Source organism: Miniopterus natalensis, chromosome 2 (assembly GCF_054644295.1).
Source record: "Miniopterus natalensis isolate mMinNat1 chromosome 2, mMinNat1.hap1, whole genome shotgun sequence".
Taxonomy (NCBI): domain Eukaryota; kingdom Metazoa; phylum Chordata; class Mammalia; order Chiroptera; family Miniopteridae; genus Miniopterus; species Miniopterus natalensis.
Genome location: NC_142082.1, coordinates 145,974,161 through 145,986,918, shown reverse-complemented (window position 1 = coordinate 145,986,918; position 12,758 = coordinate 145,974,161). Strand labels below are relative to the sequence as shown.

Below are 12,758 nucleotides of genomic sequence, written 5' to 3'. Positions count from 1 at the left end.
GAACGGTGGCATTAACAAGAAAGAGGGCAAGGTTGGTGGTGACATGTGGGGCAGGTGAAGGCGACCACCCTGACTGCTGGGACAAGGCCAAAGGAGCGAACGTTTTGAATGTTTTTATTTAATCTGATAGTCAGAGGGGAATAATTCAGGTTTTCGTGAGCAGCTTAGTGATATGACAAAAGCTATATGTTAGAAAATTTCACCCGGCAGCGGGGGACAGGATGTGGTGGGGCGAGGAGGGGCTGAAAGGAAGGATCCCGCTGCCCTAATATGCTGTAACAATGGGTGACAATAACCATTTATTTAGATGCTCCTACTGTCTTCCTCTATATCCTTACAATGCCAACAGGCGGGTTGAGTCTAGCTTCTCCTCAGCCTAGTTCATCGCAGGACTCCAAGGTGGGAACTACCCTCCCGCTGCCTCCCCTTCAAGGAGTCTCCATTAGATCTCTTTAAAAAATGAGCTAAATTTAAGGAAACCCTTTGCTCTTTTTATTATCATAAAGTTGAAGTCATAGAAGAGAATACCATGACAGAATAGTATTATGTGTAGCTCTCAGAACTCTAAAAGCCTTAATGAAGGCTCCTTGAGCTCCCAGTTATCCCAGGCCCGTCAGGAACTGTTTCTGAAGGTGGTTATCCTGATTTTACCCTGTGGCAGATTTTGAAGGGCCGGAAATTATTTGGCACTCCTCCCATTCAGCAGTGGGGTCTATTTCCCATTTTTTTACATTTGGGGTGGTCTTGCTGCCTTGCTTGACCAAGGAATATATAAGAAGTGACATTCTGGAATTCCCAAGGCTCAGTCATAAGAAGCTCCGAGTTACATCCTGGGTTTCTTGCAATGTTTGCTCTTATAAATCTCCCTCTCAAAACCCAGGCGCCAGGCTATAAAAAGATCAAAACACTTGGAAAGTCCAAGTGTGGATGTTGGAACAGCTCTAGTTGAGCACCCAGTCAACAGCCAGCATCTCTGTCAGCCATGTGAGTAGCCATCCTGGACATCCAGCCAGTTGAGCCTTCAGATGACTGCAGCCCAGCTGACATCTATCCTCAATGAGATTCAAAGGGAGAACCACCCAGTTGAGCCCAACCTACAAAAGTGAGAGAGAAAGCCCAACTGGTGTGGCTCAGTGGTTGTGTGTTGACCCATGCCCGGTTTGTGGGCTCAGTCTCACTCAGGTAGGCGATGTGCAGGAGCTAGCTGATCGATGTTTCCCTTTCATCGATGTTTTTATCTCTTTCTCCCTCTCTCTTCCTCTCTGAAATCGATAAAAACATATTTTTTTGAATGAGAGAAAATGATAAATTGTTCCTTTAAGCCTCTAAATTTGGAGACGGTTTCTTACATCGTCACGCCCTTTTTACAGTGTTTTAGCTATGGTGAAATGATGGAAAGGAGTCTTTCACATCTTCCCCTGGATGTTATCAATGGGCTTTTGAGCTGTGTATTTGAAAGTCAAATGCTGACCCTAACGTCGCTTCTCATTTAGAAATGAAGCAGCAAAAGTTCAAGGAGATTACATGAATTGCTTGGGGTTGTATAATCAGTAATATAAAGACCGTAGATGTAAATCTAGACTATAAAATTAGAGAAGTGCTGCTAGAACCAGCTTAGAAAATAGACAGTATTTTGAAATTTACCCAATTTGCCATTTCTGCTTTGGAGAAAGTACTGGCAAACTTTCAACATAAAGGGTCATCTAGTAAATACATTAGACTCTGCATGCCATACAGTTTTTGTTGCAGCTATCAATGTATAGTGCAAAAGTACCTATAGAAAACATATAAGCAAGGAGGAGAGACTGTTCCAGCTTTGAAGAATCTCACTGTCTTTTGGTTTCACACCCAACATAACTGTAGAATTGATTCAACACACCTGAAGTCAATCCAGCCCTAGGTTATTAGTCTATTACAAAACTTACCAGCAGTCATGATTTTTATTCTGTTTTAATGTACATAAGTCCTATCAAAAAATAGCTTACGAACTCCTTCACACATTTCTATTTAAAAAGTGAGAGATTTGCCCTGGCCAGTGTGGCTCAGTTGGTTGGAGCACTGTCCTATGCACCAAAAGGTTGAGAGTTCGATTCCCAGTCAGGGCACATAACTAAGTTGTGGGTTTGATCCCCACTCAGGGCATGTAAAGGAGGCAACTAATCAATGTTTCTCACATCCATGCTTCTCTCTCTCTCTCCCTCGCCCTTCCTCTCTCTCTAAAAAACAGTGTAATCATATCCTCGGGTTAGGATTAAAAAAAAAAGTGTCAGAAATTTAAAGTTTTAAAGAACAAGAAATTTTGAGTCCTCTCAAGAGGACTAGTAGAAATGTATACAGTATAGATTCTATTTCTGATGATCACTTAGAATTAATAAAATTAATGTTATGGCATGGTGCTTGAACATGTGAAAGAAAAGTGAAAAACCTAGTGTGTCTCTGGAATATTTATAAACAAGAAGGCAACTAAATATTCAAGCAATATATAGAAAAAGACTTGAACACTTTTTTCTTTCCTTTTTCCGGATGCTTTGGTTTGAAACAAAAGTCTAAAAACTTATAGAGGCTTTTTGATCTTTGACTTCAGAGAGAATTTTAATGCCGTAAGTTCACATAACTCACAAAAAAATGTGCCCCTGAAGTATTCCCAAATAATGGCTGGTTGACAAAATGAATAATGCTATTAAATACAAAATCGGTAGAGTGATGAACTGCTCAGCATTGCCAAATCAAGTATTGACTGGAGGCTAAAGAGAATGAAAGGGAAAGATTTCATTAAAAGTGGAAACATTACTGAAAGTAAAATAAAATAGTTTTGAATATACAAGGGTCTGGTAAGCACATTCTACATTAAGGCAAAAATCCAATTTTTTACTAAGAGAGTATAAAGTAGAAGCATGATCTAATGAAGTCTTAAATAGAGATTCTAACAAGCAGTCCTAGATAAAAATCATATTGTTTCTTTTTACAATTTTCCTCTTTATTTCTGACAATAGCCAGGTGTATTTGAATAAAACTTTGAAATTTGCTGATTTAAAAATTGTGTACCTTCACTAGCAAAAAAAAATCAGTGTAATTAAGAAAAAACTTTTAGAGTCTCTGTTAACCCAAGATTAAGTAGACAAACACTGTATTACGAGCTACGAAGCAAGTCCCCTCAAAAGACGTAATAAGAAGGATTCTAAAATTACGGACAATATCACCAATAGACAGGGTGGTAGAAAACAAGCTGAGTGAGGAGTTAATGAAGCATTTACATCCCTCACCCTAACAAGAGGACACATTAGTTTAAACATTTTAAAGATAACATTTCACTTCTTTAAAAACATTCATAACAAAGAATCTCAAAGTATTTTATAAACACATCTATTACCCCTTATTTTCAAGTTGCTGCCATGTCTATCATTGTTCAGCAGCAAACCTAACCATAAAATGTCTTCTTAGAGCAAAAGGAGACCTTTTTCTGGTGGGCACAAGAACAGGAAGGAAGTGACACACTCAAAGAGGAATCCAACGGAGTCCAATACATAGCTCTGTTTCCAACATCTGAGCTACATTTATGACAAACAAATGCAGATAAAATCACTGTTGACAATCCCTTTAAATTGCCCACAACATATGGCATCCTTTAGCTTCCTGCATGTCACCTTGAACTCTCTGAATCTTAAGTTTATTTCTGCATAAATCCATATGCAATTTTCTGGGCACTGAAACCATTGTGCCTCTTAAAATAACCCTCAAATTCTTAAAGTGAGTATTAATTAAGGGGAACATTCTAAAATGTTCCTACTTGCCTTCTGAATTTACTCCTGTTTCATTATTAAACCTCAATAGCTTTCAATACATGTTAACAGACTGAGATTCCTTGTTGTTAAGGTGAAGTAGCGAAGCATATGTTAGGGGCTGGGAGAGGGCTAGGTGCTAAAGTCAGAGGCAAATTAAATGCACATAAATTACCCTGAGTAGTTTCAACTCAGACATTATTTTGTAAGGGCTGTGCCTTAGTCAGTCAGTACCAGAAGTAAAGGAACTATCAGCCCTATTGATTCTCTTCACTGCAAGAACTTCTGTTGAACCTGAAGGAATTTACTTCATGAACCATGTAAAAGTTATTAATATGTTAATACAACTCCAAATATATGTTAATCAGGTTACAAAACATATTGGGATATAGTAAGAATATGGTTTAGTATTATCTACAAATTCCAAAAAAGATAGTTGGGGTGATGGCCTGAGGAAGGAACCACTTGAATGGGTTCCATCATTATTTGGGTTCCCCATTCCCTTTGTCCTTAGCATCATCAACATTCAAGATGCTGTGATCTGAATTTGCCAAAACAAATCTATAGAAGAGTGTTAGCAGAAATAAGTGACACACTCTGGCTTTAAAAATCAGATCATTAAGTCTTCATTTGAACTGGAATCCCCACTTGCAGCACAAATCCATCTTCTCCCTCTCCAAGTGCCTAAAATGTGAGAGAAGCTATTTTATTTCACACTTTCAGTGTATCTCAGTGAAAATGAAAAAACAACAACAACCCTACCAATTTGAGCACAAAACATAATTTAAAACAGAATCAAGGATTAATAAGTAAAAAGTAACTGAGACTGAGGGGTGGGCAAAAAACTAGAGGGCACATTAATTATTAATGGTAAGAAACAATCCTAACGGGGCCAGAAAAACTACTATGGACCTGGTTCCATTTCTGTGCTATACAGTACAATTTACTTGACAAAGTTGCTTGAAGAAGAAAAAAAGAACAGTTCAATTCACCTATCCAGAATACACACTTAATTCTTTTATATGCAGCATAAGGAGTAGATTTAATAATCAATAAATTGTACTGAGGAAATTATTTTTATGTCAAACATTTTCTAAAATGCTTAAAATAACAAAGGTTATTAAAAAGCAAGGCTATTTACTCTTTTTTGAAGATAATTTGAAGAACCAAAATAAATTTAAAATTTTCAGCTTTTTACATTTCAAGACTGTCTTTTATATACAAAAAGATGAATATTTTAATCTAGCATAAGATTCAGCAAATAACAACAACAATAAACTTCTGGGGAAGGATCTCTGATGATTAGAATTTACTTGCAAACCCTCCTGGTTTCCACTAATAAATTACACTGTGTAACAGATCCAAGACTTATTTTTTCAGATACAACCCCTGGAGGTGAACCTTCTTACTACCTATTATTGTACTAACTGTGCCCCTCTCTACCCTTGAGGAATGGCCTTTGATTTTTAGAGTAAAGTTTTTACACTACTCTATATGAATAACTTGGCAACATATGGCTCTAGAGTGTTTCTTTTCTTGCCCTAAATACTCAGACTTGCCAATTTTTAGGGACAAAGCACTGACAGCTACACCTTCGTCCATGACCTGTAAATAAACCTGTGTTACTATTTAACTGTAATAAGATAAAGGGGAAAGCCCGTTTCTTTTATAGGCTCAGATACAAAATCACATCTGGTTTATTAGTGTGATACATGTAATTGATTATCCCTCATTCGTTTCTCATATTCAGTGAAAGACTAATCTAGGGAATATGAAGATTTGGGGCAATTTTTTTTTTCTTTCACAAGTTCACAAATGTTTAAACTGATACTTCAGACCAAAACAATACTCATTGTAGTATTGTTTAATACTACAATGGAATAATCATTGGAAGTGAAATAATCATTGTAGGGAAATATCTGGCCTATTGAGAGGATTAAAGCAGCTAACAATTTCAAAAACGCTTGGTAAACCATAAAGTAGTACAGAACATGGGATTTGAGCTCCGCAGGGGTAGAAACAGTTACCTGTTTTGTCTGCTGACTATCCCAATGGCCTAGAATGGAGCCTGACACATGGAAGACAATAAGCATTTGCTGAATGAATGAAATACATGGTATAATTCATAATGGGTAACAAAAATAATGAAGCAGAAATGTATCCCCTAGTTAAATAGTGTTGTATTTCACCAATGTACTTAAAAGAACTCTGGGTTTTTTATGCAACATGCAGATGGGTGCCCTCAACAAATTAAGGATGAAAAAATAATGGGTAGTCAATAGGCTGAAATGATTAAAAATCACATTTTGTGATCTACTCTTAAGGTAGTGTCTAAAGGATCATAACTGGTGTTCACTGCCTTTTCAGAGAGAAATACTGTTATCCTTCTGAAAACAGTAGCTTTTCTATGTCCTTTAAGTTCTCTACAGAACATAATCACTTTCATTCTCACCTAATTTTCAGGTGATAGCCAACACTGTCAGCGCTCACGGTAACTCCATCATTCTACATAGTATAACATAATTCCTATAATATTTGATAAGGCAAGAATATGTCATTTAAATAAAACTGGGCAATGTTCAGAAAACTACATTCTTTGTCAATATAAAAATAAATGAATGTAAATGCTCATTTTAAGCAGCATATTTGTGGGCACAAATTTACAGGGCTTAAATTTTCTTCTTGAGAGATTTTTCTAGTTTCAAAAATTAAATACACTCTTTACAAGAATGATTTTTTTGAAATAAGATTTGTTCAAATGAAAATTAACTTAAGAGAACATAAAATCTTCAACAAGGACTGGATAAAATATTAGGAAAAATATATGCTTAAACTATATTAGAATATTTCAAAGGAAAATATAAATTCTGATACTCTTAATTATTCCAAAAATCATTTTTTTTGTATTTTGACACTTTAATAAGCACACAAGAATGAATATGTTCTTGAAAATAAAAAGAATGTAGTTAGGAAATTCTTTTACCAATAATTGCAATCTTGAAAGAAACAAATAGGTATGCGAAATTATTTTTCAGAGTTATTGACATACCTGCATTTGATAGCGTTTGGTTTATTTAAATTTAATCTGTAAAATCTACAAAGGTTAAAATTAAATAATTTTCCATTGTTGAGTAGCAAATCATGATCAGGAGTAATACAAGGGTCCTTGAGAAATAACTATGAACATAATGTAAACAAACCAAAAGTTATGCACATCACTAAATTTCTTGAAAATGTTACTTTTATGAGACATTATTTACTCTTGTCTACCTGAACCTGCTTTATATGTTTCTAATTTTCCTGCAACTTCAAAAAGAGAGTGGCCCAAAATTCCAAGGCTTATAAACTTTGCCCTAACAGTATTTGTTCCTATTCCAAGGTGCAAAAAAGACTTCCCAGAATTTAGGTTTTACACTATGTGAATGAGACCGGTGCTCATATAATTATATTTGTTCCATTCTGTTAGTAACCATTTCAAAGTGAAAGGCCAGGACAGGTTCTAAACATGTTAAATTCTATAAAGCCATTAGCAATAAATTGGATCCGGCAGTTTACTGGGACAATGGAATCTGCTGAAAAAGAATCTATTAGTCATTTTGGACAAATCCATCGGGATTAAAAGAATGAGTTAAGATCGTCTAAGGACACAGACTCCCCCCACCCCACCCCCCCAAAAAAAAATCCAACTGGATCTCAGCTTCCGAGTCTCTGAGAGGCTTTTCCGCAGCCCCTCCAGAAGCTTTAGCTAATATTTGACTAAACTCCCCATCCTCTCTCCATTCACACCGCTTAAGTTTCATGCGGGAATTAAAACAAACCCTTCTTTCGGTAAATTCCCATTTTTTGGTGAACTTCCTACTCCAGGTGCCAATTCAGCTGTTTCAACGCAGCACGAAGAGAAAGACCTGAGTTCCTTGCGCCTTAGTGATCCAAAGTGAACTTGGCCCGAGTCTCCCTCCACGGATCTCCGCGAGCGTCCTTCAAGGGCCCGACCCCCGCGACAGTTTAAGCGGCAAACGCCCCGAAAGCGGGCCCCGCCAGGCGCTCCTAAGCCCGCAGGTTTCCAGCGAGCGGGCGTCGCGCGGCCTCCCGGACAGGGCGGGCGGGCAAAAACGCTCAGCGTGGGAAACCGTGGAACTGGTCCACCGAGCCCAGACCGAGGGACGGGGCTGTCTGTCCTTCATGGCACCTTCAGGGCTTCTCCCCAAAGGCCCGAAAATCCACGTAGCCCTACCCCTGGCTGAAAGAAGGGGACAGAGAGGAAGCTGGTGGCGAGGGATGCTGGGGGTGGGTGGGTGGAATCACAATTAGCGGCTGTCACCCTCCTTACCCCGAAAGTGGCAGCTCCTCTAAGACTGGAGATGTCCTAGGACCGCTCCCAGCCCGGCGGGTCCCTGCGCACTGGGGCCGGCGCGCCCTCCGCGCCGCGCGCCTCGCCGCGCGCCCAGGTCCCGGGACCCTCTGGACGCGGCCGGGAAGGGAGAGCGGGCTCACCTGGGGCTGAAGCGTGGAAGGCACAGTCTCGGTCCCCCGGAGCCCGGCCCGGCAGCCTCGCGCCGTCCGCCGAGGGGCTGAGCACTTGAAAAGCCCACCGCGTGCCGTAGGGCGCCCCGCCGGGGCTGACTCGCTCGGCGGCAGGGCACAGCTTCAGGGGCACGGGGTTGGCGGGCAGGGGCCGGACCTGCGCGCCCGCGGTGGCGGCGGCCGCGGCGAGAGCTGCCGCCGGGCCGGGGGGCGGGGGCGGGGGCGGCTGCAGCCCCGGCGGCGGGGCGCCCCCAGCGCGCAGCAAGTTCTCGATCAGGAAACTCTTGCCCAGGTTCCCAAAGCCGGGCGCTGCGGGGAAGTTGAGGAGCGCGGAGGAAGCCACCACGTCCCAGTACGCGCCGGCGTGCGCCGCCACGGCGCTGGGCAGCATGGTGCGGCGCCCGGCCGCTCGCGCGCCCGTCTCCAGCCCGCGCGCCCTGGGGAAGGAGGAGAGGGCACCGAGGACGCCGGTAGGCTTGGAACGGTATTATTTATTTGGGTCGGGCGTTTTTTTAAAAGGAGGGGAGGAGTGAGTGTGGGAGGGGGAAGCTGTGCGTTTTCCTGGCCCGCGGTGGAGGCTCCGGGGGCGCCGGGGGCGTCCCTCCCGCTTTCTATGCAGATCCGGACCGGATTTTTTTTTTTTTTTTTAAGAAAGCTGGAAGGTGTGTCCAGCTCATCCATTCATGTCACCCGGCCCTCAAAGTGACAGACGCAACCAACAATAAGGGCAGCCCCAAGAGTCCGAGCTTTGGCAAGGGGAGGGGAGGAGGTGGGCGTGGAGGCGACGTGCACCGGGAGTCGCCAGGCCCCCTCTCGGGCTGTGCTCGGGAGCAGCCCTGGAGCGGGAGTTGCCCCTGGGGCAGGAAGTCGCGTGCAGCCAGCTAGGAGCGCCCTGGTCTGTGTCCGCTCTGTGTTCCACCTGTTGGCTCTCCAGTGTTGATGTCCCTTCTTCAGGAGCCAAGGGACATCCAGGGAAAGTAAACGGAGCTGGTCGTGTCTGGAAAGGCTAGTGATCAGAAAATGTCACAGGTGTTACAGAGACTGTTGCGGCAGTGCAGCTGAAAAGTTACCTTTAAAGAGTGGGTGGTTTTCGTATTTTTTTAAGGGTGTGAATCCTGAGAAAGAAAATAACCTAGTAAGAAGGGCTCTTAGTGGCTTAACTGGGCTCATTAAAAAACAAAACAAAAAACAGAGCTTAGCAGCCAATTGTAAAAAAAACCGCACCTTCGTGTAAAGTCAGCACTGAATGGCCTGCCTAACAGTACCCTGCCGCCTGAGCCAACCCTTATAAAGGAGTTTCGGGAATTGTATTTCAACCAATAGGAGTGAGACTTAACCTGTCCAATCAGAGCTGCACAGCTATATTTTATTAGCATTTTCACTAACCAATCAGAGTGGCTCCATTCTGACCAATCAGTACAGTGCCTTTTGGACCAATCAAAGTGTGAAGATGTGGAGGCCAGACCAATCAAGAAGGGGGAGGGTCAGCGCTTTTTCTCTATATAAGTCCCCTCCTCCCGGGCACGGAGGGCGCCTTTTCCCTTCCCGCTGAGGGCTGTTTCCGTGGCTGGAGTCGAGGCACCGGAGGTGTTTTGCCAGAGCAGCGGGCAGCCGTGCAGCCAGCGCGGGACCTCGCCGCAGGGCCTCCTGACGGCTGTGCTGGTCCACAGCCATGCGTGTCGTAATGGAGCTGCGCCACGAACTAGGCACGGAGCTGCGCTGTGTCCCAGCTGAGATGCGCGCCGGCTTAAGCTTCCTCCGTCGCACCCAAATTGGGGCGTCCTGTTGGTGTCGAATTGGCACCAGTGACCATTGGTTGACAAGGGTAAAGGAAACAGCTTTCTCTTGCAGAACTTTTAAGAAATTTAAGTAATTCGTTTCCAGTTACTCTTTAATGAGATTTGATTTCGTGTGCTGGATTGGGGGGGGAGGGGCCTTTGATTTCAGAGTTCACACTGAGCCTCAACCACTGTTTTCAAGCCGCTGCTCACCCTCATCCCCATCCTGAGCTGTGCCAATATTCCGGTACATCTGGGGCCTCTTAGTTAAGTTTCACAGGGGACACTTTGAAGGCCGAGGGCAGGCAAGAGTCTCCCGGCTGTGGGGAAGGGAAATACTGGTGGTTTCAACCATTCGGTGTTTATACGCCCAACCCCTGTCTTCCAGAGGCTGTATCTTCCTCCACTGGAAGCCAGTTGCTGTCTTCCACTTTCTGTTGTTTTTCCCTGCCTTCTCTTACACTTGTTCTCCGCCAGTGTCCTGTCAGGATTTCTTTGTGGCTTCTTAACCTTTTTTACTTATTTACTGTCACTTAAAAGAGTCTAGAAAAAGAAGGCAGATAAGCAAATTGGTCAGCTGGCCATGTTAAATAGGAAGCCCCCTGTAATGGCTTTTTTTTTTACAAATTAAATTCAAATCCTTTCATCCCCTACTTCCCTCAGACTCCTTTGGTCATTTTCTTACCCGTGGCCTTAACCTTTCTTACCCTTTGACAATACCTGCCAGGCCCTAAAGGCATCTGAGTCTTCCACCCTGTGCTCCAACCCATGCTCCAGTTCTATCACTCAAGTGCTCCCGGGCTTAACAGAATGGGTGTTCTGTGTATCCATGGCAGTTTCATCTCTCTGTCTTCCAGCCCCATGGGAGCCAGCTGTAGGAACAACTGGCATGGAGTATGGTTACATGCAGGACTCTTCCAAAAGAAATCCTACCCTTGCACTCAAAAATACATAGTATTTTTAAATACTTGTCAATATAAAAGTTTCTTTCTCCATAATAAATATATATATACATATTTGATTTAGGAATCACTCTGAAAGAGATAATCTAACAAATTTTGATCTAGAAAAGGAGTTGGTTAAATGGCAAATAAAGGATGTGGGTCCAAAACCTGGGAAGAAAAGCCACCAACAAGTTCTCCCAACCGAACATGGTTGGGTCCTCCTTCACAGAGAGACATGAATGAGAACACTGAGTTACTTTTTTCCCCCCTAGAAGTATGGCTATATTTTCATTACTAACAGCCTGCTAAATAGAGACAGGACAGGTGAAAAAATTGTGTGTGTGTGTGTGTGTATAATACTAAAATTTCTTTTAGCCACAAGGCAACTTTAAATCTCCTAATTTTGGAAACTGTCTCTATTAGTGGAGTGTTAAAGCTGTGACTTCTCTGTCAATTAACACTTTCCATTGCCACTCTGCTGTGCAAATTTAGGCGAATTTATTTAGAATAAGTTTTTTATTGTTGACAGGATTACAGATGTCCCCCATTTAAAGGCTGTCTGCAATGTTTCAGGCCATGTGTATAATTTTTCTCTTTACCCTAAGAATAACTTGGCCCCTAGCTTCAATTTTCTTAAAAGCCGGCTGGAATTTCGAGGCTATTGAGATAAATTTCCTTTTAAAAATTCACATGTCTGAAGATCCACCCTCCCCGTGTGCTGCGAAGTGGGCGGGAAGTTATTTGCAAGGCTGGTGTGTATTAATCTTGTTAATTCACCTATTGAGTTAGTCAACAGACCTTTACTGAGTGTTAAATACTTACTGAGCACTTGTGGTGGTCCTGGGAAGGTACAGGGAGAAGAAAGGTCTGGCTTTCTCTGGGCCTTGCCTTGGAGGCATTCACAACCAAGTGAGGGAGAAAAGCAAGTAACACGTGAGAACAGGCTTGTACTTTGGAAGGAACAGTGTGAGAAAACTTCCAGAGGAAGTCTCCCCTAAACTGAGTCTTCAGATGTGAACAGTGGTTAGTGACGATATGTAGTAGTAATCTTTGCGATTCGCAAGGAAAAGAGGTATTACATCATCCCTGCCATCCCCTTATCAGAGCCACCATTTATCCAGTGTTTACAGTCATCCAGGTATAGTACTAAACACTTCATTAATATTAACTTGTTAATCTTCATAATAATCCTAAAAGGTCAGTACTGTTATTGTGCCAGTGTTACTGCTGGGGCACAGAGAATTTAAGTTAACTTTCCTAAAGCTACGCAATGTTCAGAATGATGAGATGGAGGTACAGTCCAAGGCCAGATGGCTCCAAAGCCTTGGAACCTTTAAGTTCCAAGGGGATAAATGTTGCAATGGTTGAATCTATAGGACTGAATGATGCAAGTTTTCAACAGGGGGTGACCTTTCCCTCCCCAGTTGGCCTCTCTAACCACTGAGCCAAACCGGCTAGGGCGGCAAGAGCCTTTTCATTGGGAGCAAAAGAGGCAGAAACCAGTTTGTGGATAATGGAAGATCAATAGAAGATAAAGGAGTGGGGAAGCAGAGGTTGAAGAAACATAGAAGAAAAGCTAAAGGGAGTCATAGCGTTGAGAAAACATGAGTATGTTTAGAAGATGAGAGAAAAGAACTACTATAAACAGGAGGCAGAAAGGAAAAGAGAAATAGGGGTGTTGGAGCAGAGAGAAGAGATAAGCCCAGCTCAGGTTGTGCAGGCTCTTTACCTCT

General features: G+C 42.6%; 1 protein-coding gene across 1 annotated transcript in view; it reads right to left on the bottom strand.

Annotated features, from left to right (window-relative positions):
* The window catches only part of DBX2 (developing brain homeobox 2), a 36,671-nt gene extending 27,921 nt beyond the window's left edge, over positions 1–8,750 (bottom strand). The window contains exon 1 of the mRNA XM_087814710.1: positions 8,274–8,750. Within this exon, the coding sequence (XP_087670836.1) occupies positions 8,274–8,694 (421 nt within the window). The 5' untranslated portion in view covers positions 8,695–8,750. The remainder of the gene's footprint in view (positions 1–8,273) is intronic.
* Positions 8,751–12,758: the final 4,008 nt, after the last annotated feature.